The following is a 27592-nucleotide window of genomic DNA, read 5'->3' on the forward strand; positions in this document are numbered from 1 at the left end:
GTGCAGCTGATGGTGGGGAAACCTCCAGGAGGCAGATTCCCCAGCTAGTTGTGGGACCGGGGCTGGCCAGCAGAAGAGCCATCAAGGGTTTCTCCCCAGAGTGGCACCTTTTCAATAGTTTTTCTTTTCTTTTCTTTTTAAAATTTATTTATTAGAGAGAGAGAGAGAAAGAGAGAGAGAGAGATCATGAGCAGAGGGGAGGGGTAGAGAGAGAGAAGCAGACTCCCCGCTGAGCAGGGAGCCCAGTGTGGGACTCTATCATGACCTGAACCGAAGGCAGACGCTTAACCGTCTGAGCCACCCAACGCCCCTACAATAGGCTTCCAGGTACATATATACATGATGGTTGTTGATTCAATAGGTATTTGAGGAAGTAGAATATGAAACTAGACCTAGAGAAAACACTGCATTTTGTTTTGTTTTTCTTTGTTTTCTAAGCCCTCGCCAACCATTGCCTTGTCCTGGCAACACCTAGGCTTAGGAGAGACAGATCATCCTTTCCGCCCTGGTGTTCTGGAACCTCCTGATCTCATCTGCTCTAAACTAGTCATACCCCATCTGAGGGCCCACACTTTAGCATTATGCATAGGCTAAATATTGCAGGCAGATATTACCGGTTAAATTTTAAAAATGGTCATTTCTTAATTTCTGGTAGTCATTGACCACTAGAAATGTTGTAAAACAATAGATATTGAATATATAGTTTCCTTTGCATGGGAGGCAACAATACTTTTGGACACTAAAACAAAACAAAACAAAACAAAAAGCAAAACAAAAACAACAAAAAGAATGAACTGCTATTCGAAAGAGCTGTTGCCTAGTATGCTAAAGCTTGGGAAAGAATAATTTCCATGAGAACTGCTCCCGGGTTTACCAGGCTCCTCTCTGCTTGGCAGGTATAGATGGTTGAGTGGGGAAAATACTGAACGAGCAGCCAGGATGGCGAAGAACCTGTTCGTCCTCTGTCACTAGTCAGCTGGATGCCCTTGAGTAAGCTAGTAAACCCTAAATCCGGGCATTACAGGGGTCTGAGTGCCAACTTTCATTCCGCCCAGATGCTTAGAAGGAGAAAACGCTGTCCTGGACCTGTCAGTGAGACACCGACTTCCCCAATGTGGAAGAATTGTCGGGAGCAAATTCAAGGGGCAAGGTTTGGCCAGAGTTCTAAGACTTCGGTGGAGGTGATGGACCCAGGCCAGTGTTTGACTAGGGCATATAAAGAAAACCTTTTATAAAGATGCACTCCCGTTCTTCCCAGAGCAGCAAGAAATATGCACCTTTATCTTCCCTAATGATTACTTCGCAAATTTCTAAACTGATGGAAAATTGCTTGGCTGGTGTGGAGATTTGCAGAAGAATCCAGCTAGACTATTCTTGAATATACCTGGCCTTTATCGTTTCTCTTTCTATGCTTGGGCCACGAACACCAAGTTTTTATTTTCTCCTTTCTTAGAAGTCACTAGAAAACCCATACGGATGTATATATACATACTCATTCCTCTAAAGACTACCTTTCTTGTTGAGTGTTGACAGCGAGAGATATGCAATACAAAGAACGTAGGAGGGAAACACTAGAATTTCAGTTTCAGTTTATTTTTATATTGCTCTTGAAAATTTTGTTTTGTGTTTGTTTCATAATATAAATAGTAATAACAGTTGGTGTATGTGATTTATAAATCAATGTTCAAATATTGAGAATATTTGCTTAACACATTTTTTTTTTTAATGGTAGGGTGCAATTAAAAAAAAATGGAGACCAATGTTCTGGAATACACCTCATTTCATTTAGGTAGACATGTTGTCTCAAACATACTCAGTGCTACCCAGGGAAGATATCGTGAGTCTCATTTCTCATACCATCATGGACTTTCCAAGCCTCACTTGTTTTCATTACAAAATAGAGGAAATGAAAACCAGCTACCTAATTTGAAGCAAGTTTCCTCTTTGGAAAGAAAAAAGAACCTAACACTCTCCATGGGCCATAAGATCCTGACATGGGACCAGAGGAAGCCGGGCCACCTTATTGTCCGCTGGAATGTTAGGAAGATGACCACTTGGGTTTGAGGTGTGCAGTGGATACAACAGAGTGAAGTCTAATGGACAAGGGATCCATCCTGGATGGAACCGTTTACTTCGTTCTTGTTCTTGGACACAGATTATCCATGGCCCTGGCTGTCATCCTATAAGCCCTTTTAGGCTGGAGGAAGATTTAAATAACATTTTTAAAAATCTCTGCCAACCCCGATGTTTATAGCAGCAATGTCCACAATAGCCAAACTGTGGAAAGAGCCAAGATGTCCATCGACAGATGAATGGATAAAGAAGAGGTGGTATATATATACAATGGAATATTATGCAGCCATCAACAGGAATGAGATCTTGCCATTTGCAACGACGTGGATGGAACTGGAGGGTATTATGTTGAGTGAAATAAGTCAAACAGAGAAAGACATGTAACATATGATCCCACTGATATGAGGAATTCTTAATCGCAGGAAACAAACTGAGGGTTGCTGGAGTGGGGGGTGGGGTGGGAGGGATGGGGTGACTGGGTGATAGACACTGGGGAGGGTTATGTGCTCTGGTAAGCGCTGTGAATTGTGCAAGACTATTGAATCTCAGATCTGTACCTCTGAAATAATGCAATATATGTTAAGAAAAAAAAAGAAGAAGATAGCAGGAAAGGAAGAATGAAGGGGGGGAAATCGGAGGGGGAGACGAACCATGAGAGACGATGGACTCTGAAAAACAAACAGGGTTCTAGAGGGGAGGGGGGTGGGAGGATGGGTTAGCCTGGTGGTGGGTATTGAGGAGGGCACATTCTGTATGGAGCACTGGGTGTTATGCACAAACAATGAATCATGGAACACTACATTTAAAACTAATGATGTAATGTATGGGGATTAACATAAGAATAAAAAAAAAAGAATAAATATGATGCTCTCCTCATAAAAAAAAAAATCTCTGCCAATGTCATCAATAATGTGAAGGTTGATTTAAGTATCAAATTGCCTGGGCCACTGGGTGCCCAGGTTAAATATTATTTCTGAGTTTGTATGTGCAAGTGTTTCCAGATGAGAGTAGCATTTGAATCTGTGGACTCGGCGAAGTAAATTGTTTTACCCAAAGCCCAAGGACATCAACCAATCCACGGAGGGTCTGGATAGAACAAAATGCACAGGAAGAAGGAATTCACTTCTTTGCTTCCTGCCTGCCTGCTTGAGGTGGGACATTTTTCCTCCCCTCTGCCTAGGATTTTTACCATGGGCTTCCCTGGTTCTTAGGCCTTCGGGCTCACACCAGAACACATCACTGGCTTTCCTGTGTCTCCAGCTTGTAGACAGTGAATCGTGGGACTTCTTGGCCTCCACGATTTTGTGAGCCAGGTCCTCACAGTAAATCTCCATCAATACTGTGTATCTTATCAGTTCTTTTTCTCTGGAGAACATTAACTAATACAAACAACAATAAAAACCACACAGATTTTGTGCTTTCTGCTTTCCAGCAGCACATACACGTGAAAAAGTCTTTACGGTGCAAGAGTTTCAATCGGGAACTTCCCCTGGGAAAACCTTTGGCCTAATGAGGGGTAAATAAGAAGACGATGTCCTCAGTTCTGAGAGAAGAAGGCACAATTTATTTAGTCAAATTATTTTACAACATAGTCTTCATTGACAATTGTCAGCTTAACACTTAATATAGTTTTAAAAAAGTCAATGATTACCTGAAAAATTATATATATTTTAATATCTAAAAAATATATTGCATATATAGGGCAGGAAAATCCCTCGTATCCACAAGGGAAAGTTTGCTTGTTCTTTTCAAAGTTGTGATTATTGCATTATGGTTATTTACAAACATTTCCAAAGCATTAAAGATTTGAATGGATTGCCTTTACCTGCTTGTGCAAGCCCATTAAATACTGCACGGTGCTTCTCTTTCTAGTAAAGTCAGTGACTCAAACGTCCTGTTTTCTTTTTAGCAATAGTCACATTATGCTTTTTAAAAACCAGCTATAAAAACGTACAAACAGCCCAAATGTACAGATTGACAAAAGATGTACAAATTACATTTAAAAAAATAACGACTGATTTGATAGTAAAATTGTCTTTGTGACCGAGGTCAACTCGTTTATTTATTCTTTTTACTTTTTTTTAATTATCTATTTTTAATACTGTGAGATATAGGAAAATAACTCTGCATAATTTATACAGTAAGTTGCCTTCTGATTGGTTGACCCTGGACTGGTGGTCTGACAAACGCACAGCGCTTGCGAATCTGTTTGTGTTCAGAAATCCCTAAGACTTTTCAAAGTTCTGGGACCCACTGTCATTACTTAAAAAAAAAAAATTATTTAATTCTCTGTCTTTCAGTAATGTCTGCATTTGCATTAACATTTTTTAAGTTCATATCTTGACTATTTCTAGAGAGGATGGTCAGCCTAGTGCATACTGCCCACTGGGAGGGATTTTGCAATGCCCACGGCTTCTTAAATACACACACGTTCTTTCTTTTAAATTCCAGTTGGGTGAAAACTTCACTGGCCTTACAACCAGTGTTCCAGTTGCCATCCACTGAATCAGGTCCCCCTAAAATAAGGTTACATAAGCTTCCTGCGTCTATTTTCACTCAGTCTCAAACCAGAGCATTAACTGGTTAAGTCCATGATTCTTTATCATACTGAACCCTACAGGGTCCATGATGAGACCCGTGTGTTGATAAGAAACTGCTTTGGTCATAAAAATATAAAGAAAATGTACAGTTTCTTTCCTAGAACCATGATACAACCATTCCAGTAATCTAAATATTCAACTCAGAAGATGATAGCAGATTGAGAATCCAAACTGGTGTACTGGCCCAGAAAATCATCCATCTCTTTGTTCAAGGTAGAGGAAGCAGAAGTTACCAACATTAAAAAAAAAAAAAAAAAAAAAGGATTGTTTTTAAAGAACAAAGGTTCTATCCGACAAGAAAGAACATCCAGTTTTGTTTTCTCTTCAAGGCCACGTATGTCCTTTGGAGTCCAAAGTATCCCAGGAAGTGTGAGGAATGGAGGGGCTTCAGGTAGAAGGCCACCGATGATTAAGCTTCTAGTAGTAGCTGCCTAAGTGGGAGGGCACGTGGGTGTTGGGATGGCGGGGGACATTGGGGTTGGGGTAAATCCCACCCGTGGGGGAGGTCCAGTATTGTGACGCTGCTCCGAAGAAGCTAGAGGAAGTGACAGGCATGGAGGTCGGGTGGGGAGGGACAAAGTTCACCTTCTGCTGATGTGCGTGGTAGGAGGGCATGTAGGAGATATCAGAAGGGTACTTGTACATGGATGACTCGGTGGGATGTGGCTGCAGGGCCTGCGCGATGCCGTGGAAGTCAAATTTGTAGGCATACCTCTTGCCATGCACTTTGGTCATAATGTTTTTGTCGTAGTAGTATCTGAGGGCCCGGCTCAGCTTGTCGTAATTCATGTTGGGCTTGCTTTTCCGCTCCCCCCAGCGCCGGGCCACCTCGTCGGGGTCCGTCATTTTGAACTCCCCATTGGTCCCCTCCCAGGTGATACAGCTTGCGTTGGCACTGTCGGACAGGAGCTCGAGGAGGAACTGCCACAGCTGGATCTGCCCGCTTCCTGCAGGCGGTGAGAGGCAACGGGAGAAAACAGAGCAGCTCAGCCCGCGAAAGTCAGGATCCAATTCCCTAAAACGCCAGGCTCCTCTCGCCCTGTCAGAAACTCATCATTTCCTTCCACATTCAGGATCTCCTGCTTCTGGCAGCCCCTTGGCTGTATGATTTGGGGCAAGCCGCTTCCCTCCCCTTTTGGCAAGAGTTTTGAATCTCTTCTTCTAGAAGGACCTGAATCGCTGTCTAGTCTCTACCCACGGATGAAGTACCTCCCCCCAGTATTCCCTGTCAGTGTAAAAGGGAATCGGGGCCCGGAAACCACAGCGAGGGTCACAGGGAGAAGGTGTGGCCCTGGTGTCAGGCTGAAGGGACATGGAATGTTCCTTAACAGAGCCCTAGTGCTTGGCTCTCAGCTCTAAGTCCGACAGAGAAGAACTTGGGCGGAGAGGAAAATAAGAGGAGAGGGAGCTGCGTGGCTTCTCCCTGCCCCCTCCCCCGTCCCCAAGACCCCAAAACAGGAATGGCCAGGCACTAAAGAATGGGCCTGCAGACATTGGCAACAGGGGTTCCCTGGGATGCGAAGATGTGGGCTTTATTACCGCAAAGGGCCAGTTAGCTCACACGCTTGGTGGCCTTGGTCTAGAACTCATTTGAGGGCTATTTTTAATAATGAACCCATAAACGACATTGTCAGATTTATTTCATCTGCAACTTTTCAGGGACACAGCTCTTTCATAAGGCCAGAAAACTGCAACACTTTCTAAAGTTCAAGAATAAAACGCCTTGGGAACATCTATTCACTTGTGACTTCCATGAGGGCCATAACTGAGAACTCACTGGAATTACTCCCCTGCCCGCCCCCATCTTTCCCTGCAAAAATTTCTACCTGTGCCATTTATTACTGATCTAAGCTTCCATGCAGATAGGCAGTGCTAATATGTTTGTTTTCCAGAAGAAGCCTCAGCTAATGGAACATAACTACCACCTAATAACAAGCTCCAACCTCTCACTTGTATGCTAGAGAAGCAGATGTTGACCATTTCAAGGGAAAGAGTGCATGCTACTTCCTAGTCAGGTGTCTGAACTTAGGACAGAGGTCTCTGTGACCTCACAAAGCTATGGAACATTCTGGAAAGAAAAACCTTGCAGGCCAAAGTAAACTCACCAGGGTTGGCTAGGCGACTGCTGGTCGGGCCCAGGATCTGATATGGATCTAAGGAAGCAAAAAAGGAAATTAGCTTCACCGTTATTAAAAATATAAAAACAACAGTATTAATAATAAGAATACCCCTGGGGTTTATACTTTTATTTCAGTATCATAGAAAAAACTGATTTCAGAGAACTTTACTGCTTTTATGTGCAGACCTCAAAGATCTGGAGCAGTTACGGTTTTCATCCCTATAATTACAGAAACATAGGATACTAGCAGCATCATTTTTTTTTTCATATTCGGTGTCCAAAATTTGTAGATAATGCTGTCATTGCCTAAAACAGAATCATGAAAGAAGCTGGCTAATATTCAATCATCATGACTAAGGTGAAGGATGCCGTATTAAAACGAGTTTAAAGAAAGGTCTAGTGATTCCTGGTCTTTGCAGCTCTGTATACATCTCTGGATTTGTGATGTAGCATAGTGCCTGGAAATCAGGCAGCCTGGGCTGTAGTCCCAGTTACGTTACAAACTAAAATGACTCACTGGACAATCTCTGCTCCCTTCTAGCACCAAATTCCAGCACCTTCAGCTTCAAAATGACAGCCAGAATTTGTATTTTAGCTATAAAATGACTGTTCCTTATATCTCAGTCTCCGTAAAACTTACATGATTATTTAATTATAAAAAGAATCTTTGCAGTATTGATTACATGAGGTTGGTCTTCTTTTTCAGGTTGGGAAATCATGGTACACACTCCGCCAGGTTGTCGAATGTCTGATACAATTTTACTATTTTTGCACTTGTCGTTGCAATTTTTAAAAAATCAACATGATTTGGGGGTTTCTGCTTACAACCATGAATTAACCTGAAAAGTCCTCAAGGCTGCTTCGTCTACCCTTTTGCATCCATATACCCACACAGTACGACAACTGAAACATTTTTAGCAGGTAATGTCTAATTTTGTTGTCGTTGGGAATTCTTTAAATCGGCTATGTCAAATCCTGTTTGGCTTGTGTGTTTCACTCAGCACATCCTTTCTCAACTTTCCCAATGACATGTAGGTCAATTCTCTATTGTTCTGCCTTCGACAGAGATGGAACACAATGTTTATCTGTCTTAAAGCAAGTGGCTTGTCCAGAACTTAATCTCAGCTGTGTCACACAGAGAAAACAGAGCTGGGCTTGGGAGTGGACATGACAGCCGTCTTCAGATACAGGACCTTCCTACAGAACGGGAGGAAGGTTTTCCAGAGGGTAAACCAGAAAGCTGGACAGCAGTTACAATGAGGGGGACTTTGGCTCCAAGAGTGGAAATGAGCTTAGCGAGGTAGTGAACTCCTGGTAGCTATAAATATTCAAGTAGAGGTGAGATAATCATAAGACAGGTGTCATAGAAGGATGTTATAGACCTAGTTTCACTCCAATACCAAGAGTCTCCAATTCCATGGTTTGAGAAGTTCCCCTGCCTAAATTGTTACGCAGATCCATCACGGGATGAGGGTAGTTTTAGGAGAAAGGTTTTGTGAAGCCTAAAAGGTTTGGACAGCAGCTCTGGAGTCTGAGGATTAGAGCTCTAGTTCTCTCATAAACCAGCTGCATGACTTTTGGCAAATTACTTTCCCTCTCTGGGCCTCAGTTTCTTTATTTTACAAAATGAGGCGTTGGAACCTTTAATCTTTACATTCATTTTACCTCCGGTATTTAACAAATCTTTGCCTGGTTCTAGTGCCTGCTACTTTTAATTCACAGAGCTCTTACAGGGAGTCAAATAGGGACCCTCTGTGAAAGAGAAAAATGAGGACAAATACTGTGTATTGACTCAGTTCTCCTCACTTGACCAAATGGAATAAAGAGCAAAGGAGGGATTACCCATCCCAGACAGGTACCTGGTTGGGGCCTTTGTTCGGTATTCTTACTCATTGCTTGTGCTCCTGCAAGTGGGGGACCTGTGGTGGGGAAAGAGATAAGGTGAGTTGGGCCACTCTCCATGAGGGAAGAGAAACGTCTCGTTCACAGCTCTCCACAAGGTGCTCCCTCATTCATTCGCTCATTCACCCACTCTCCAGTCACTCACTTATTCATTTTGTTTTATAAATATTTATCTAGAGGGGCGCCAGGGTGGCTCAGTCAGTTGAGCATCAGACTCTGGGTTTCAGCTCAGGTCATGATCTCAGGGTCATGAGGTCGAGCCCCGGGTCAGGCTCCATGCTCAGTGGGGAGTCTGCTTGAAAGATTCTCTCTCCTTCTGCCCCCCCCCCGGTCTCTCTCTAAAATAAGTAAATAAATCTTATAAATATTTGTCTAGAATCTACTAGTGCTGGCAGTATTCTTGGTGCTAGAGATTTAGCAATGAACCAGCATTTCCAGTAGAACTTACATTTTCACGGGGAGACAATGAGAAATGGCAACAAACATACAGCACAGCATGCCTAATGGTATTGCTGCTGTGAACTGCATTTTTAAGTAGGAATTTTGAGGTTCTTAACGGGATGGTGACATGTGAGTGAATGTCACCTGCTTGTGCGTTTCCATGCTTTGTGAGTTCTCCTCATGGAACCTCTCACATACAGCCTTTCGGCTTCCATCATAGCTTCTCCATCCTAGACCTTTGTGGCTTCTCACACAGTTTATGGCTTAGTCTGACTGTATCCTCACCACTCCCCTCTCTTCCCACTGGTCCACCATATGATATTTAGTCGGTTTCATTTCCCTAAACCATTTCCCTCTACCATCCAAACACCTTGGTGAGTCCTCACTGACTAAAGAATGAAGGTCTACCTTCACAGCAGCCTTTGTGCCCCTTCCTTGCCCTTCCAGACTGTTTTCCCTCTGAGTCCTCCCTAACCATCAGACATGTAAACCCTGATATTGTTCCCTGGTCCCCACCTCTCCCGGGAGGCTCTGTCTTCCCCATCTCTGCAGGGCCAAATCCTGCCTCTCCTTCAGGAGTCAACTCAAATTGTGCCAGGTCCACAGGCCTTCCTTGATACCACCCAAATGAAAAGAACTGTGTGTGTGTAACCCCTCTCCCCAGCTTGACAGACTGGCCTGTGTCTGATTCATCTTTGTGAACCCAAGAGTGCCAAGTCCTGGGCACAGAGGAAACAAATAATGAATACACAGTACTGAAAGAGATCCTAGTAATTGCTTGGGTATCAATTTGTAATCCCAGCCTTCTTGAAAGAAGGCCCTTCACCACCCATGTGCTTGACCCTTTGCTTCCTACAGATAGCAAGGTTCACACATCCTGGTTAGGAGTTTATAGTCATTCTCTTTCCCCACTCCCTGAATGGGAGATTTTGGGTGGGACTTGAACACAAACTGATGTGTCAGACCCCCACCATCGCCTCCAACCCATCCTCCATCCCAGCCCTTCACGAAACCAAGTCAGGGAGGTTGGTATTTATGAGTGAGCTTCAACACTCAGAGGAGGAAAGTCATGAAGGACCATTATCATGACAGAAATGGCTAGATCCAAATCCAGCGACCTTCCATTCATACAGAAAACCCAGTTCTGAGAAGCCTTCTAACTTCAAAAATGTGACAACCAAATGCAATGCAACAAAACCAAAAGATCTGAATGAACATCCCACACCATCTTTCAGGGAACAGGTATCATTGATAGGCCCTACCCTGGCAGTTAATTTTGATGTCCTCCCGACAGGCAAGACAACAGATGCTCACTCCTGCCCTGTTCTAGCTCATGACCCTGTTCTCCATCCGTGTTTGTAGAACAAGTGTTTTCCTCCAAATAATAGCGTGACATTTACTTACTTTTGTTGAGGCCAGAATTCATGTTATTGCCCCATCCTCCTCTCCTGACTGAGTCATAAGAAGGGTCTAATGAAAAACAACAAGTAGAGGTATATCAGCATCTCCAGCTTTTCAGACAGGTGCCATGAGGATTCTCTTTTAGTGATCAGGAGAAATTCGATTTAATCAGCCATGACGTCCTAAGCATGACTAAGCTCCAGAAGAGTACTCTCCTCCTGGGGTATGGGTGGGAAGGAACATTAACACTCATTGGAAGCTGGAGTGAATGGGAAGAATCCTGAATCTGAAGTCAGAGGACTGGTTCAAGTTCTGCCCCTCACCCCTGTTTGTTGTGGGACCTTGGATGAATCACAAGACTTCCCCGAGCTTCAATATTCTTGACTCTGGACATGAAAATTTACACCATTTATCTATTTTATGGAGTTGTAGTAATGCTGTGAGCTGAATGTTTGTGTGGCCTCCCCCCTCTTGCCCCCAAATTCACATGATATCAACATGTGATGTGTTGCAATGTGATGTGATGGTGTTAGGAGGTGCAGGCTTTGGGAGGTAATTAGGTTATGGGGGTGGAGCTCGCATGAAGGGGATCAGTGGCCTTATCAGAAGAGGCCCTAGAGCTAGCTTGCCCTCTTCCTGCCATGTGAGGGTACAGCAAGAAGTGAGCAGTCTCTGATCCAGAAGAGAGCTCCCCACCAGAACCCCACCATGTTGGCGCCCTGATCTCAGACTCCCGGCCTGGAGACGATGTGGTAAATATCTCTTGTTTCTAAGCCACTCAGTCTACGGTACTTTGTTATAGTCGTCTAAGACAGGCAGTACTCAAACGAGGTAACGTATGTGAGGCAACTTATAAAGTCTTCTACAAATATAAACGAATACAAGCTTAGAAAGAAAAAAAAAAAATGCCTGTAGTTCTGTAGCAGAGTCCTTTAAGCAGCTCTGAAGAGATGAGCTAGGTCCAGATTAAAGACTCTATGGGAAGAAGGTCTCAAAGACCAGGCTCGTGATGTTCCTGGCGGCCGACTCTGGCCCCATGCTTCAGCACACTGATATCTCAGACGCACGAGCACATTCTAGGCTCTCCGTGCTCTTCCAGGGAGAGTGGAAGGGCTGGGCCTGACCACCACAGAGAAAGAAAGGAGGCCAGAGTGTGGCTGGAAAGGGGGCAGGAGCAAGAAGCAAGGGCACGGAGGAGCAAGGCTTCACACCTGGAGACGCCTACTGGCTTGCCCTCAGGGTGCCTTGGAGAACCTCCCACTGAACCTGCCCCTTTGTGATCACAACCTCTTTCTTGAAAGAGTCCATGTGCCTCCACAACCGTGTTCAGGACCTGCATAACTAACTGTCTGGAAACTTCCTCTTTTCCCTTCTCGTGGTGTGAGTCCCGCTGAGACACTGAGCAGAAAGGGTAGGAAAGTTGGAGGATTCAGAATGATGACTTTCAAAGTCTTTCCACAAACAACAAAGAAACCATAAAAACCATCCGAACAAATGGAGCTCAAACCTCATCAAGCAGCAGCCTGACAGGGTGGAACACAACACACACCACCCCGCGCCCCCGCCCCCCCAACACCACCCCTCTGAGCCTCCCCAGCAAATTAGAATAAGAACTGAGGAGATGGATGGGCTCATCCCATTGCTTGTTCTCATTGGTTCTGGCTAAGAAGAACCAAAAGACAGGGACAGTTTTCTTGTGGAAAAATCCACGTGCGGATGCACATTCCTCCTGGCTCTGGAAAAGCCAGGGCAGTTTTTAAATTACCATCTGTAGCAACTGGCATGAAAAGCAAAACAGAAAGTGAGGGGGAATGGGGATGGGGAGGAAGGGCAGAGAAGGGGACAAAAGAGAGACAAAGTTCCACGCATTTAAGGCGTCTGTTTTTGGTTTTATTTGGCTTTCCCTCCCCCTTCCCAATTCTCCTGCAAATAGATTCTTCCTCTTGCTTAAAAACAAAACAAAACAAAACAAAACAAAACAAAACAAAACAAAACAAAACAAACATGAACAAAAATCCAAACTTGTTTAGGGGCCTGGAATGCTCTCATGAGCATTGGCTGGGATGTCTTGCAGGGGTCTGCAGACCCCTGCAGTGTGCAAAGCTGGTATAAACAAAACAAAAGGCAAGATTCCTCAAGATTTCTCTTTGGGGCAGGGGCGGGGAGCAAATGCTGCTTAGGCCTCCGGTGATTTATAGTTGGGCCTTGAACCCCACTGTCTGACTGCGTGGGTCTACTTATATGTGGATCATGTATGGTGCAGTACTATAAAGGTCTTCTCTCTTTCTTATGATTTCCTTACTGACATTTTCTTTTCTCTAGCTTACTGTGTTGTAAGAATACAGCATATAATACATCTACCACACAAACTATGTGTTAGACGACTATTTATGTTATTGGCAAGGCTTCTAGTCAACAGTAGACTGCTAGTAGTTAAGTTCTAAACAGTCAAAACTTGACACCGATATTCAACAGTGCAGAGTGTCGGTACCCCTAACCTCCATGTCGTTCAAGGGTCAACTGTAATTGGGAGTGACTTCTACATTGGGTCGCGTGCTTGGCCATAGACTGGGATGAGAAAGTTCCCTGTCCTTGCATTTAAATATGAGAAGAGGAGCAAGACTATGGGGGAAATGCAGGCCATGTGCCAAAGGAGTGGTGGTGGGATATTAAGGTCTACTGGAGGTTAAGGAGGGAGAGGTGAGTGTAATTGGGGCCATCTGCCTTGATTGGGATCCCTTTGGGGAGGATAGAGTGAGTAATGAAGGCAAGCACAAAGCAGAAGTGTCTGGGGTATGAGAAAGTGATGTCTGGGGAACAGCCATGGGTGTCATGAGCACATGACTGAGGTAGAGGGAAGGGAGGGGAGAGAGGGCTGGAAGCGTGAGCGAACGTCATGTTCAAGGCCATGGTGATGGCAGCTAAGCAGCTAGACAAGGGCAGTGACCTTGGGTGGACACCAAGAGAGATTGTGGGCATGCAGCATTACCACGAACAAGGGGGTGGTGGAGAACGGAGCTTGTGAGGATGTGTAGGATGGATCACAGTACCTGGGGAAGGAGGCGATTCTCATAGGAACAGAACAGAAAGTGGGATAGAAAGTGACAAGTTCATGCCAAAAGAAAAAAAACAAATCAGTAGTTCCAGGAACTGGTGTGTGTCATCTGCAGTTCTGACTTGGCTTATGATTTACTGCACTGATAAAATCTCTGGCTCAAAGTTTACTTAGTGTTCTTTTAGTCAGTCGTTACTCTACCGAAGGCTTCCATCCTATCTCAAAGCTATATTCTATCCATTCCGAGGACCAAATCATGACCATGGCTATAGCAACTTATCAACTTTTCCTTCTGTTCTTTTTTACCAGCTCCAGGAACAGACCAAGCACATAAAGGTTACAGAATGCATGGATGAATTCCCTCTAACCAACAGAGGGTGGGTGATGGTTGGATTCTTCTCTAACTCCAAGGGCCCCATCCTGGTTTGAAGTTGATGCCTTATCAGAGAAGTGTTTGGTAGCCCCATCTTTTCTGCCATGTCTCAAGGCCTGTGGAGGGCTGCTGTGGAATGCAATTCCCTCACTGTCCTACCTTGGGGTAAAGCCTGGCTGAGAAGACTTTCGAAATCCTAACCAACCCCCAAGTCCTCTAGTAGGTAAGAAAGGAAGTGACAGAAACAGAGATGTCACCAGCAATCAGCCTGAACTATGTCCTCACTGTGCACATGACAGAGGAATAAAGAGCAAAGGCCATGCCATAAGCTGGTGTCTTTAGCCAATGGTCCCCGAGCAGTGTGTGAACTCAGAGCAACACAGACCACAAAGCCCCTTCCTTTTGCTTTTTCATTCCTATCTACCTACATGGAAAATCCCACCACAGGTACCTGGGTCCACTAAGGATGCCCTGGGTCCGTTAACTGAAGAGTTTAACAAATGCACTCCGGGGGCGCCTGGGTGGCTCAGATGGTTGAGCGTCTGCCTTTGGCTCAGGTCATGATCCCAGGGTCTTGGGATCGAGCCCCACATCGGGCTCCCCTTGGCGGGAAGCCTGCTTCTCCCTCTCCCTCTCCCCCTGCTCATGCTCTCTCTGTGTGTATCTCTGTGTCTCAAATGAATAAATAAAAATCTTTAAAAAACAAAAAGAAAAAAAACCAAATGCACTCCGTGGGCACTGGGGCTCACAGGGACAGTTGCTACATGTAACATTTCAATGAAGACCAGAGTTTTGGGAGTAAGTCCTATTGTAAAGACAAAGGTCCGCTGGAGAAGACCAACGCTAAGAATGAAGGTCTGGCACTTGGCCTCAGAGAGCTGAAGAACCAGGGTAGCCTTTCAGATGAAATGAGATAGCCAAGTAAACGCCTGGTCTAGTGAGAGCATGGAGTCAGCCTCAGCACTTGTTGGCAAGTAATATTATTGGCATCCTTATTATGCACCTAAAAAATGATTAGCCCCAGAGACATGGGTTCGCTAGCCCTACCAAATACTCATTCACTTCTCCTCCCCTCCCCCGACCCCCTTATTCTGCTCACTTATTTATTTGTCTACTTACCACCTAATTTAATCACTGACTCATGTTTGTTGCTTATGGTCTGCATCTCCTACCTGAATGCCAGGTCCACAAGGGTAGCAATCTTCTGTTCCCTGATATAACCAAGCACCTAGAACAGTGTCCTGCACAGGACAGGTGCACAATAATTATTTGTTGAATGAATGAATAGATGGGGCCAATATTTTGTTCTTGCTAAGTATATGCTCTTCCTCTCATTGTTCACTATTTCACTAGTTGAAGAGAACTCAAGGCCCCGACCCTGACTTCTCCCCACTGAAGTCTCTTAGGAGATTTAAGTCTGGGTGATGAGGTGAAGAGACCATATTAGCCCTGGGTACCCTTGAGAAACAATGGACAACAATGCACATATTACAAGGCATAGGCTAAAACCTTGTCCCCACAGCAGACACCACACATTTACGTGCCTGCATTTTATTATATATATTTTTAACAATGTCATTGAAATGAGGGTTTGTTTTTTCCCACCCTAAGTCATGCAAGGGAAAACTTAGCGGTGTGGCAGTTCTCATCCCAGACACACAAACTGAAATATGTCTATAACCCAAATGGAAAAGCCTGGACCTGGGAGTTAACCCAGCAACTCACATTTCTGCGCCAATACCAGCCCTCCCGGGGCCTGAAGCCTGGCTACGTCAGAGTCCCTGACCAAGGCTGCCGGTCAGCACAGGGAGGGTTCTCTGATGGCCTATGCTGGGTCCACGCAGCAGCCTGAGTGTGCGCTGACCCCCGCCCCTGCCCCACAGGCCCCCACTATGGTGCATGCTTCTGCTTTCTGAGAACTGTCTTCTGAAAAGACAAGCTTAAGGTAGCAACAGAGAGCAAAAGTTCCAAAAAAGTGACCGTTAGGAACCAGCAGACTGATTGACAGTCTTCTATGTGGTGGCAGATGGCTTTACCACAGAAAAATCACTCTGACTCTGACCAACTGTCTTTTTGCTTCGGTAAAGGCCGACACTCCCTGGCCTTACAGAATACTGAGATGACACATCTCATTGTGATTCCTTCTCAGACACGGCACCCAAAGGGCTCCAGCTGGAGTCCACGGTTTCGGGAGCTCAATTTTTGCCAAAGCAAAGAGAGACCAGAAGCTCGTTCTGGAGAATCGGGGCACTGGGGGCATTGTAGATACTTCAGCCTCACGTATATAATGGCCCGAACAGTATCTCCATTATGTGATACTCAGTGTGGCTGAATCGGACATGAAATGGCCTCTCAGACTCAGGAGAGCCTCCTGGAGTAGAAAAGGAACATAGAGATTTTTTTTTCTTTTCTTTTCTTTTTCTGAAAAGTCTCTGCTAGAAGGGGAAAGCTCTTTCTGGACATGACCTTCTCATAGACATCTCAGTGTTAACTCAGTTTCTGTGTGAAGCTTTTAAATGGGTTCTAGAAATCTGGCCAACTGACTCAGGAAAGAAAGTTTCTTTCTGCCCTGACACCCACGGTTGGCTGTCTGAAGGCCTTGTGTCCCAGGGAACACACAGCTCTCTACTTTGTCATGACCTCACCTGGAGGCTGAAGACGCAGGGACGCCAGCACACAAGAGCCTCTCTCTTGATCTCTTATGACACAAGGCCATGCTCTCAATTACTTAATGGAAAAAAGATGAATTTTCCCTGAACCTTCTCATCGAATTTCTGGTTGCTGCTGAAAGAGTTGGCAGCACGTAACCCTGTTTATCCGTGGAAAGCCCGGCTTCTGAGTAGACCTTTCAGCGGAAGAATGGACAAGGCTGCTTCTCTCAGTCAGATTCAGACTTCCTTTCTTGAAAGCTTGAGGATGCCAAAGGAGACCCAGAGCCCCGGACTTCCCAAGAAAAAGCCCAACCCACTTGGAGGAAGATTCATCCCCTAGAAGCTCACAGGGAAGAACCGTAGGGGAGCGACCGTGTTTGTCGTGGGTAAACGTTTGGGCCAGATAATCCTCCAAAGTCCCCTCTCCCTCTGAGGTCCTGGGCTTCTGACAGGCCCAGTCTCTGAGGAGCAGGCCCTACTGGCCGACAACCCAGCTCACACTGCTTTCCTCTGGGCTCCCCTTTGTGTTGCCCATGACGCTGCACCTGACCTGTGAAAGCCTGCTCTGCTTCCTGAACCTTCCCGACCCCCACCTCGGGACCAGCTTCTTGTCTGCCACTGTCTCGGCCACAAGGCCTGCCGGCGACCACGCCAGGTGTCTGACCTTCCGGCCTGGCCTCCCGCTTCAAAAACCCTGCACAGGCAGCTAGGACCTGAGAGGTAGCACTTTATGGAGGATGCAGGATGCCCCTGTGGAGGTGTCCTTTCTCTGTGGGAGGCCCTGGCTTTCTTTAGCGGTTATATCACGGTGTGTAGAGTCAGTTAGCCCTGGGTTCAGACCCCAGCTCTGCCATCTACTCATGAGTGATCTTGGCCAAAGGGCTACTCTTCTTTTTTGAACCTCAGGTTCTGCTTCTCTAAAAGAGCTGAAAAACAAGTCCCTTAGAGACTGCCCTGAGGACTAAATCAACATCTGATGATTTAAAATCTACACCGTAGACCCATCACCTATTCTCTCTTCCTTGCACCTCTAAACTGTTTCTCTTGGTGAGTCAAGGTTAAAAAGTTCAAGGAAGGCCTTGAAAAGGAAGAGAAGCCATAAAGGAGAAAGAATCGTTCCACTGCTATGCTCCTAAATCAACGATCCCCCATCGGAATCACGTGTGGCCCTCTTTTGACACAAGAAGTGGATTAGCTGGGACCCCAGTTTGAGAGACACGGTGCTGGGAGACGGTGAGGGACAGTGGCCAAGGGCTGGCTGAGGGTAGAGCAGGCTTGGGTGGTTAAGAGTCCAGTGTCCACCCGACTGCCAGCTCCCCCAGTCCCTTGCCCAGCCGGCCCTGATGCTCAGAGCTGTGTCCTCTTACCTCATTTCAACCCATGCTACTGGGGCAGCCCAGACTTCACCTCGGGGGTATCTTCTGCTCCAAAGAGCAGAGGATCTTGGCTTCCACTGAGAATTCAGGAGGAGGGAAATATCTAGGGAAGGCTTTCCTCAAACTTGGAACTCACAGAAAAAAAAATAAATAAATAACATCCTGGATCAGATTTCCTTTGCTCAAGGATCTTGTCCTGGAATCCAAACAGCCCCTCAGCCTCAGCACCAGCCCTTGCTGTGTGGAATATAATGGAGGTACTGTTTAAGATATTATATGTGCGAAGGGGGAAAAAAAAAAAAAGGACATATGAGAAAAATGCTTGAAAAAAATGGATGGTTTTTAAATATGAAAAGTTCGGACAGGCGAGTGGCACATCGGCCACGCACAACGTTGCCACAGTCACGCGAGGCTCCCCGCTGAGCCTGGACCCTTCGTTCGCTTTGTGTCTCCCATGGGCTCTGTGTCCGAATGACACAGAAGTCTAAATGACCTATTTATTTTGATAAGGCCTCAAAGTGGGATTTTCGGGCCAGCCTTATGTGGAAAAGCAATTCGTACTGACTAGATTAATTGGGTGTTTGCCCAAATTCCCCTCCGCATTGGGCCATGTGGACACAACTAAAGTGCATGCTTTTTGGTCAAATCCGCCTCAGGTTTAAAAGTATTCCACATAGGAAAAAGAAACCCTCACTGTTCACTTAGGTAACAGGGCTTGAGGAGAAATGAGAGGTCGTCTGTGTTCGACTCCCTCCACTCTGCTGAGGACCCCGATCTGAATGGCCGGCGCTGACATTTTCACAGTGAAGCTCTCTTCACTCACTCCAGCCATAGGAGACACAATCCCGTGTCTGCTCCACAAATCAGGTTTTGCATCCTTTTCTTTTCAAGGTCTGCAGGTCAAGGCTCCCTGGTGATAGTCTGACGTTTATTGCCCTGCCCTGTTCTGTCTTCTCGTGTAATTCTATGTGCACATATCCCCCCTTGCTTGGTGATGATCTTTTGGAAGAGAGGGACTGTGTCTTAATCACCTTTGTTTCCCTTGCCCACCCCGAGATTCCTCCCCTCCCCAACACTAGCTTATTGGACTTAATCAATATCTCCTACCCCACAATACATTCATTCATTCAACCACGTTTTAGTGAATGTCTACTATCGTGCCAGACAGCACTCTATGTGCTGAGAACACAACGATAGCTAGACAAACATCCCTGTTCTGTGGGACTTACATTCAAAACAAACAGTAAACTACATTGTATATGAGAAGGTGGTGAGAGCCATGGAAAAAGAGAAAACACTGAAAGCAGAGCAGGCAGTCGAGGGATGGGGAGGGCCTCCCTGAAAACACATCATTGGAGCAAAGACCTGAGCTGTCTGATGTGAGAACAGAGCTCTCCGTAGAGCCATAATTTTCTCACGAAGAGTGACCGGCTCACCCTACGTCGATCTGAAAGCCCCCCTGGAAAGTCGACCCTCTTTATTTAGTGGGAATTACTTTATGTTGGAAGACAACAAAATTAGTGAAAAAACCTGACAGTATCTTTCTGGTGTTTTGGGGTGAGGACAGTACGAGGTGAGATGAATCTAGTCTAGTAAAAGGGTTCACCAGTTTCTGCAGACTTAGAATCAGGCTAATTGGCAACTCTGAGGTCTTCCCCTCACACTGACTTAGGATTGCCATTCAGATCAAGAAACTTAAAATCCCATCACTGCCTAGGATTTTCCTGTTGAGCTGCATCAGAAATGGTTTGCAGGAAAGGGAGATTCTCTGGGGTCAGTGTAGGAGGAGTGGACAGTTCATGGTGAAGGAATACTCCATATTTGTGGCCTGGTAGGTAAGCATGACATGCTTTCATCCCTGTGTCCTGCATCCACACAACAAAAACACAGTAGTTTTAAAGAAAAAGAACCACCAATTCTTGGTAGCTGGAATGTGATCTCACTTATATAACAGAATCAGAAGCTTCTTTTCGGACTGGAAGAGACCTCAGACATTATCTAAACCAGACATGCAAATTAGCACAGGCCTGGAGGCCCAAAGCCTGAGAGAAAGCATATGTGGCCATGTAAGAATTTTAATAGAAATTGAAAGTATGACTCATAGCATAAAAACTGCCATTCTCTAAACTCCTCTAGGATATTGGGCAGGGCTGATAATTATTTTACAGGCAGACTGAAGACTTTTTAAGCTCAAAGATTTTTCAAAATTATGCCAAGAATGATTTTCACCCCTTTGGAAGAGTGGTACCCAAATCTTACCAAGCATAAGGTTGCTTGTGGTGTTAGTAAAGGTGCCTAAAGATTTTCATTAGAAGGAATTCCATAATTTCTCTTTAATCTATTCCATGCAGGGAAACAGCTCATTGCAACGGGAAGAATTCTGGACTGGGCTTCAGAACTCCTTGATTTGCTTCCCATCTCTGCTGGTTACCAGCTGCATGAATCAAGGCAAGCGACTTAATCTCTCTGAATCTCAGTTAACCTGTCTGTAAAAGGTAGGTACTTGGGGGAAAGAAAATGATTCTTCTAAATTTAAGAGTTTGGAAAACCAAATGGCTCCTTTAATCCCCACAGGGTTCTACTGAGGAGAAATGAGATCATGTATGTGAAAATGCTTTATATACTCCGAAGTGTCCTATAGAATTATAGCTGCTATCTTGTTCCAGAGTTTAATTCATGGGAGATAGGAAGTTAATCTTTCTTGTGTCAACCAAAGCTAATTTCTTTTGGTTCTTTCTTTAGTGAAGCAGAAGGATTGGGTAAATATTTAATTAAATTGTCAAAGACTAGATTTTTCTTCCCCAGTGAACCCATCAGCTGTCAATGGTATTTACTAATATCTACAGGGCTGGAAAAAAAGGATGCAGGACTAAACTCACAATTAAAGACTACGAGGTAATCTTACAATTAGGTAATTAGGCTCATAGATAGCTTGTGAGTGTGCTAGGGGTTTGAGAAGAGATTGTCTTTGGGAGTAATGAAGAAATATCTTTTTTTTTTTTTAAGATTTTATTTATTTATTTGGGAGAGAGAATGAGAGACAGAGAGCACGAGAGGGAAGAGGGTCAGAGGGAGAAGCAGACCCCCCCGCTGAGCAGGGAGCCTGATGTGGGACTCGATCCCGGGACTCCAGGATCATGACCTGAGCTGAAGGCAGTCGCTTAACCAACTGAGCCACCCAGGTGCCCAATGAAGAAATACCTTAAAGGCAGGACTTGAATTGGGCTTTGAAAGGTATGTTGAATTTTGTTAGACAAAGTAATAATCCCATTTAATTACCACTTTTTCTTTAGAGTATGCCTGACACGAGAATTTGAACTTTATTGAAGAGGCATGTTTAAACTTTTTCTTGATCCTCCCAGGTGGGAGCTTATAGATCCCTGAGATGAGAGAGGAAAAGCCCACACGAGTCCTGGTTAGTGTTTCTAGCTATAGTATTTCTTCCTCAAAGACTTGATGTTCTCCAAAAGGATAATTCATGAGAAGTAATTTCTTTATTTTCTTAGATAGAGGCTTCTCTAAAGAAAGTTGTTAACATTTATAAAAAGAACTTGGGAAAAGTTTTTATATTAAAATAACAAATGATACTATTGATACTTTGGCTTTTCACTAGAAGATGCCCCAAACCCCTACACCTCTATCTGGCAGGAGAGAAATTTCTCTCTCTCTCTCTCTCTCTCTCTCTCTTTCTCCAGATAGAGGGATAGATAGATAGATAGATGATAGAATTTGGTTTATGAGCATGAGACTAAGCAAGCTTCTTTCAAATACTTTCCAACAACTACCACCCCCCAAACAACCTCCCTGTATAACTTCTCTATCAGTATGTTTTGCAAAACACATGCATTTGGAATATTGTGTGTTGAGGTGGCCACCAGCAGGTCCTCTGGAGCCCTTGTGGACCTAGTATTTTCTTTCCCAAGTACTTTGGGACCTCGCTACTCAAAAATAGCCAACAGGGGTCACTTCTAACTTCTATTACAGACCGAGATCACACGGTAATAGAAATGGAGTTACATCAACCCAAGCCAATCTCACTTTGAGTCTGAGCTCTGTTACCTGGAATGGGATGAAATGTCTGAGTCAAAGTGAAATTTGGTAGAGATGAGAGGCCTAAAATGGTAATAGTCAAGAGTCTGGAGATGAATTGGAAATTCACAACTCAAATGGCCCGCTTAGTAAGTGTGAAATGCTACTAAGAAACTGGCACTAATGGTGGTGGGGGCTGCACCGGCCCCTCCCCCCAGCGCTGTCATGGGAGGCCCCTCCCTGGTGGCGGGGGGGTGGTGGCGGGGTAGGGGGGGAGTTGTTGTCTGGCTGAAGGATCGGGAGGGTGCTCTTGAGGTCAAGTGGCCTCCAAATGCCTTTCCCACAGTTTTGCCCTCTCCCCTCCCCCCACCTCCTGGGCTTACTTAAAGCCATTTTCTCCTCTTAAAATGCAGCAGGGCTCATCCATTCATTGTCACCATCATTAATGTTGCAGGACAAGTTGATGCCTATCCGGTTCTGGATTTCTCCAGGAGCACCTAAGAGCAGCTTCAATAAACATAAAGATATAAAGACAAAAGACATGCCCAAGGAGGGCAGGAAGGCCAAAGTTGGGGGAACTTGTAAGCAGCCAGGAATAGGACTAGGGGCCTGAGTGCCTTCCGGCACAGGGACAGGAAAAGGCCAACACTGTGGTGGCAGGAAAGGGTGCCCATGCAGAGCAAGGAAGGCACATTTCTTCTCCCTTCAGTAGCCAAATAAAGCTCCAGCTCCCAATGGTAGGGATGGCGTCAGGGGACAAGAGTTCAGAAACAGTGGAAGGTGCTTATTCTAAGAAGGCAAATCTCAGCTCTGACTTCCTCTCGGCCTCCTTTGCTCAGCACAGGCATATAGGAATCAAGGAGGGTATGTGGGCTGGGGTGGCTGGAGCATCCTGGCATGTGTCTTTAAAATGCTCCCAGGCAATTCTGCATCTTTCTTTCTCCTCCTTGAGCACCGTGGGTCAATGTAGCTTACAGAGGCAAGGGATTGCTTACCTGTTGCAATGTAAGGGACATTTCACAACTAGATTTACTAGCCTTGTGTCTATCCACCCTCATTGTAAAAATTAAGTTTACAAAACAGAGGAGCATAGGGGAAGGGAGGGAAAGATAAAAGAAGACCAAATGAGAGAGGGAGACAAACCATAAGAGACTCTTAATCATAGGAAACAAACTGAGGGTTGCTGGAGGGGAGGGGGATGGGGGCGGTGAGGTAACTGGGGGATGGGCATTAAGGAGGGCACATGATGTCATGAGTACTGGGTGTGATATGCAATTGATGAATCACTGAACTCTACCTCTGAAACTAATAATACACTATATGCTAATTAACTGAATTTAAATTTAAGAAGATACATTAAAAAAATTAAATTTACTGCAATCCTCGTTGATTGACAGAGTGTTACTCAATATATCATTCCCTTTTCTAAATCTCTTCTCTTTTTCCCTTTATTCGTTTAAGTGTCATATCGAAAATGAAAGAATGTGTAATGTTATATAGATGATAAAGCATGATAATGAAGAGTGCATCTGTGAAACCACCTCACATGCTTCTGGAAATGCAAACACTGAGGATGCCAAGTCAGGTCCCTGATTTTTTGGACCTTAGCCGGAATCCATCATTCTCATCTCATCCTCTCAGCAGCTAGGTGACATCAGCTGCCTGGAAGAAATGGGCCTTTCCGTGGGGTGACGTAAGGACTAGAAGAAGCAAGTGTGGAGCCTTGTCCCCACCTGGCGGGCAGGACGCTGCTGTCAAGGTCCCTGCTGGGCTTCCTACCAGCTTTGTGATGTGGGGTTAACCTCTCTGTGCCCCAGTTTTCTCATATGTGAAGTGAGAAATAACAATAGTGCCAACTAAATAAGGTTGCTTATTTAGTGTAAACGAGTGTAAACGAGAGTGTAAACTAAGTGTAAGCGAGAAGCGAATAGAAAGTTCTTGGCATGTGTCAGACCTCAGTAAGTGCTGGCTCTTATCGTCATGGGGGAAGGCGCTAAGAAAGGAACGGAGGGTTGAAGTGAGCAGGAGGTCCATTTTCCCTGCGAAATTACCTTTCCTTGGCTTGGTGCTCCTCTGCCTCTCTTTGCAAGGGAACATGTAAGCAGAGGGCCCAGATCTGAAGGGTCCCCAAGGGGAATTTGAGCTGATCAAAAAAGGGTGAAGGGGAGCTATCATCTCATGACTGGAATCTGCTCCCGGCAAGCTCTTCCCTCTCCTCACGGATGGAACTGAGCACAGCTTCAGAGGATTCACCTTGGGGTCAAGCGCAGGGGAAATGAGAGGCAAGGGAGAAAGAAAAGGCAGGTTCCATGCCACCTCTGCAGCAGATGAGGCCAAAATATCGCTCTCATATTGGGAAACACCACAAACGGTTAGTTGTACAGCAAGCTCTTGGGGAATAATTGAAGGCACTTTGCCTATAATTTTTATCCATCGACCCAGTGGCCTTGTTGAAGACACAGTCCCCACCTCCGAGATGCTTCAAGTCTTGCAAGAGAAAAGACTATTATGACGGAATCTGTTGAATACTAAATTGGGAAAACAGTGGGTACAAGCAAAGCGTGGCGGGTGTGGGGTCAGGGGAGATTTCAGAATGTGGCTTTCTAGGACATAGACTGGGCTGGGGGTGAGACAGGGAAGAAGGGTGTGTGCCACTGGGCAAGCCTGTCATGTCCCTGCACCCTAAAGGACTGAGACTGTTCTGGGACTTGTGCCTGTGGATCCTGCCTAGCTGAACCTGGACAGCCTGCAAATACACACACACACACACACACACACAGAAAGGCTGGCTTTTGCCGCACAATCCCACCGTGCTGTGGTGGCAAAATCAACTGATCTGAGTAAGTAGAGGAGACAAGAGTGAGAAGCACCCGCTTGGAACTCTAGAAGGTCACCCTAGCCATGTGTGTCTGCCCCGTGCAACCCGGCGGGGGGTCCCATGGTTGACACCCATCCACCTCTGAACTCTCTCCTGCAGTGTGATGTATGATGGTCTCTTTCTCTAAAATAATCAATCAATCAATCAAACACAGACACCGAGGAGAATGATCATGGGAAGATATCTTTGCTTGAATACATTTTTTAAAAAAAACCCTCAAAGGAATAAAACATATAAAATTTGAATTATTCCTGCGACAGAGAAACTCCTTCAAATAAGGGAATGCAGTCCTTAACTGCAACTAAAGGAAAAAAAGAAATGTCCCAACAAAATTCCTCTGTACCTTCCTCCCACAAGGCAAGGGCACAATATTGAAAGTCGCTGGCCTCGTTATTCTGGAACAAATTTACACTTGTCTTAGGAAACAGGCTAAGTGTTTCCAATAATTTAGAGAAACCATGTCTTAGTCGCTGTGTGTAACCCACACATGTCTGATAACAGTGCACGCAGCACACCCACGGAAAAAAAATAACAGTGCTTTTACTTAAGAGAAAGGAAGGATAATGGTTACTTAGAAAGTGTCCCAGACAAGCTGTCAAATTGAATTCAGAGAGCTGGAGTCTGACTCCGGGACAGGGCTGGCTGGCTAAATTCCCTTGGGATTGGGGTTTCCTGCCTGCTACAGTTTGGAGACAACCATTCTTTGTTTCCCAGCTCACTCGCTTTCTCTCTCTCTCTCTCTCTCAATCTCCCTCTGCTGAACACACACACACACACACACACACACACACACATACACACACAAAAACATGTAGCTCTCCAAAGAGGGTCAGATCGAAAGCAGACAAAACATTAACTCTGGAATTTCAAAGAAAAACAGTTTGAAAAAAATAAAATGGAGAGAGCAAGCTACTGTCTATTCTAGAATCATAAATCTTGCCTCTGGACCACAGAAACAGCACAAGCTCACACACACACACACACACATTCAGCAATCACCCCTGCTTTGCTAAAAATGGATTAGGGGTATTCCATCATAAAGGAAAAACATAGAATGACAAAGTTCTTAACGGGCCCTCCTGTGAGGCCTTAATACCCTCAAATTTTAAGTGTACATTAGTTGACACAGACAGAGCCTGTTGGAACCATATAACCTGCTCCATAAGGGATGTTATTTACTCCCTAAAAATAACAGGAGATTACCTCACAGTATTACAGGCCTTTTCCTATGGGTACACATGTTCCAGACCAACCCCCCATGTGCTACCCTATCCAGGGCATGCCCACGCTCAACACCATGCTCACCCACCCTCCTGCAGAGACATCACACTCAGGATGCTGCCCAAAGCCCACCGTCCCCCAAATGCTGAACTCGAACACACATCACCCTCATTCACGATGCGATACACACCGTGCATAGCTTTAGGAATAAATATTCTGAACTCATCTCTGCTTTTTTTTCCCATCGAAACAAAGTTTCTCAAGGCAGCTTTTAAATTATGGAAAATTTCAGAGGTATAGAAAAGCAGAGCGAAAAGTCTATGGAACCCCGGAGGGCCCTTTATCCTGCTTTAACAAGCATGGACTCATGGCCAATCTCATTTCAGCTCTACTCCCACCTACTCCCTCTCTTCAGCCTCCAGTATTTTGAAGCAAATTCCTGGCTCTGGGTTCCTTTTCGGAGCTTCCTGTCCCACAGGGAGACCACCCAACCGGACTCTGTCTTTCAGTTTCACGTAAGCCACCAAGAGGCCACTCAGGGCTTCCGCTTCCCCACACCCCTATCATACACTGAGGCCTTGGTGCTTCCCCAAGGCATGCTCATATACCCCCAGAGAAGCTCACCTGGGCCCCTCCCCCAAATCCCAGCCTGAACCCTTCCGGTCCCCGCACTGTAGCCCCCACAGGTACGCGACAGAGCCAGACACACTGTCTGGTGTCTTTGGGGTTGACCACCTTCCCCTCGTCTCCATACCCACTCCCAGGACTACTATGCTGCATATCTCCAAAGGCCTCCTATCTTTCGCTCCAACCTCTAAAATTCAATCATAAAGGACACCCCAGAGAGGATGTAAATGCAGGGGGAGTGTCAAGATTTGGTGCTATATTCCCCATACTCCAATATACAGCATTTAATGACTTACTGACCTTATCTGTAGTATCTCTGATTATGAGCCCCTTGACGGTAGGTGCTGGTTGCACACCGGATTTCTGGGGCTCAGCCTAGTGTCCCAAACACGGTAGGTTCTTAATAAATGAAGACGTGATTGACTAGGGTGGAGGAAGGCATGAATCACAGAATTTTGGTCCATTCCTGACGAAGGTCCTGAGTGACTTCAGGCTCTGCCCCTTGCCACTCACTGCCTGTGTGGTCTTGGCTGGACCCAGGCTTCTCTGGCCTCACAGCTCTTCTGTCACATGAAAGGTTTGGCGGGGAGGACGTGCAACGTTAGCACAGAATGATTTTTCATCTCTCCATTACTCTCAGAGAACTTCTTGGATGTAGCATGTATTTTTCTGATTGACTATATGCAATTTCCTTTTATTCCTTAAGAGTTCCACGTGTACCTCCTTAGTAAGATTTTAAGCAACTTGGATGTCCCATTGATGGTATTACCGTGCCATATGATGTAGTAAGGTATCCTTCTCAATGTTTGGCACAGTGTCAACCAATGGTCAACCCTCAAAACTATT

General features: G+C 45.3%; 1 protein-coding gene across 8 annotated transcripts in view; it reads right to left on the minus strand.

Annotated features, from left to right (window-relative positions):
• Window positions 1-3614: 3614 nt before the first annotated feature.
• The window catches only part of FLI1 (Fli-1 proto-oncogene, ETS transcription factor), a 122811-nt gene continuing 98833 nt past the window's right edge, over window positions 3615-27592 (minus strand). For 7 of the 8 annotated variants that reach the window (XM_064577234.1, XM_064577233.1, XM_064577237.1 and 4 more), the window contains 4 exons: window positions 10540-10605; window positions 8652-8711; window positions 6779-6826; window positions 3615-5620 (listed from right to left, as the gene is read on the minus strand). In XM_064577234.1, coding sequence (XP_064433304.1) covers window positions 5091-5620; window positions 6779-6826; window positions 8652-8711; window positions 10540-10605 — 704 coding nt within the window. In that variant the 3' untranslated portion in view covers window positions 3615-5090. The remainder of the gene's footprint in view (window positions 5621-6778; window positions 6827-8651; window positions 8712-10539; window positions 10606-27592) is intronic. The other variant, XM_064577235.1, reaches the window with a different exon arrangement.

The sequence above is a fragment of the Mirounga angustirostris genome, unplaced genomic scaffold (genome assembly GCF_029215605.1).
Source record: "Mirounga angustirostris isolate CCGP_5_RB_7025 unplaced genomic scaffold, mMirAng1.0.hap1 SCAF_13, whole genome shotgun sequence".
NCBI classification, from domain to species: domain Eukaryota; kingdom Metazoa; phylum Chordata; class Mammalia; order Carnivora; family Phocidae; genus Mirounga; species Mirounga angustirostris.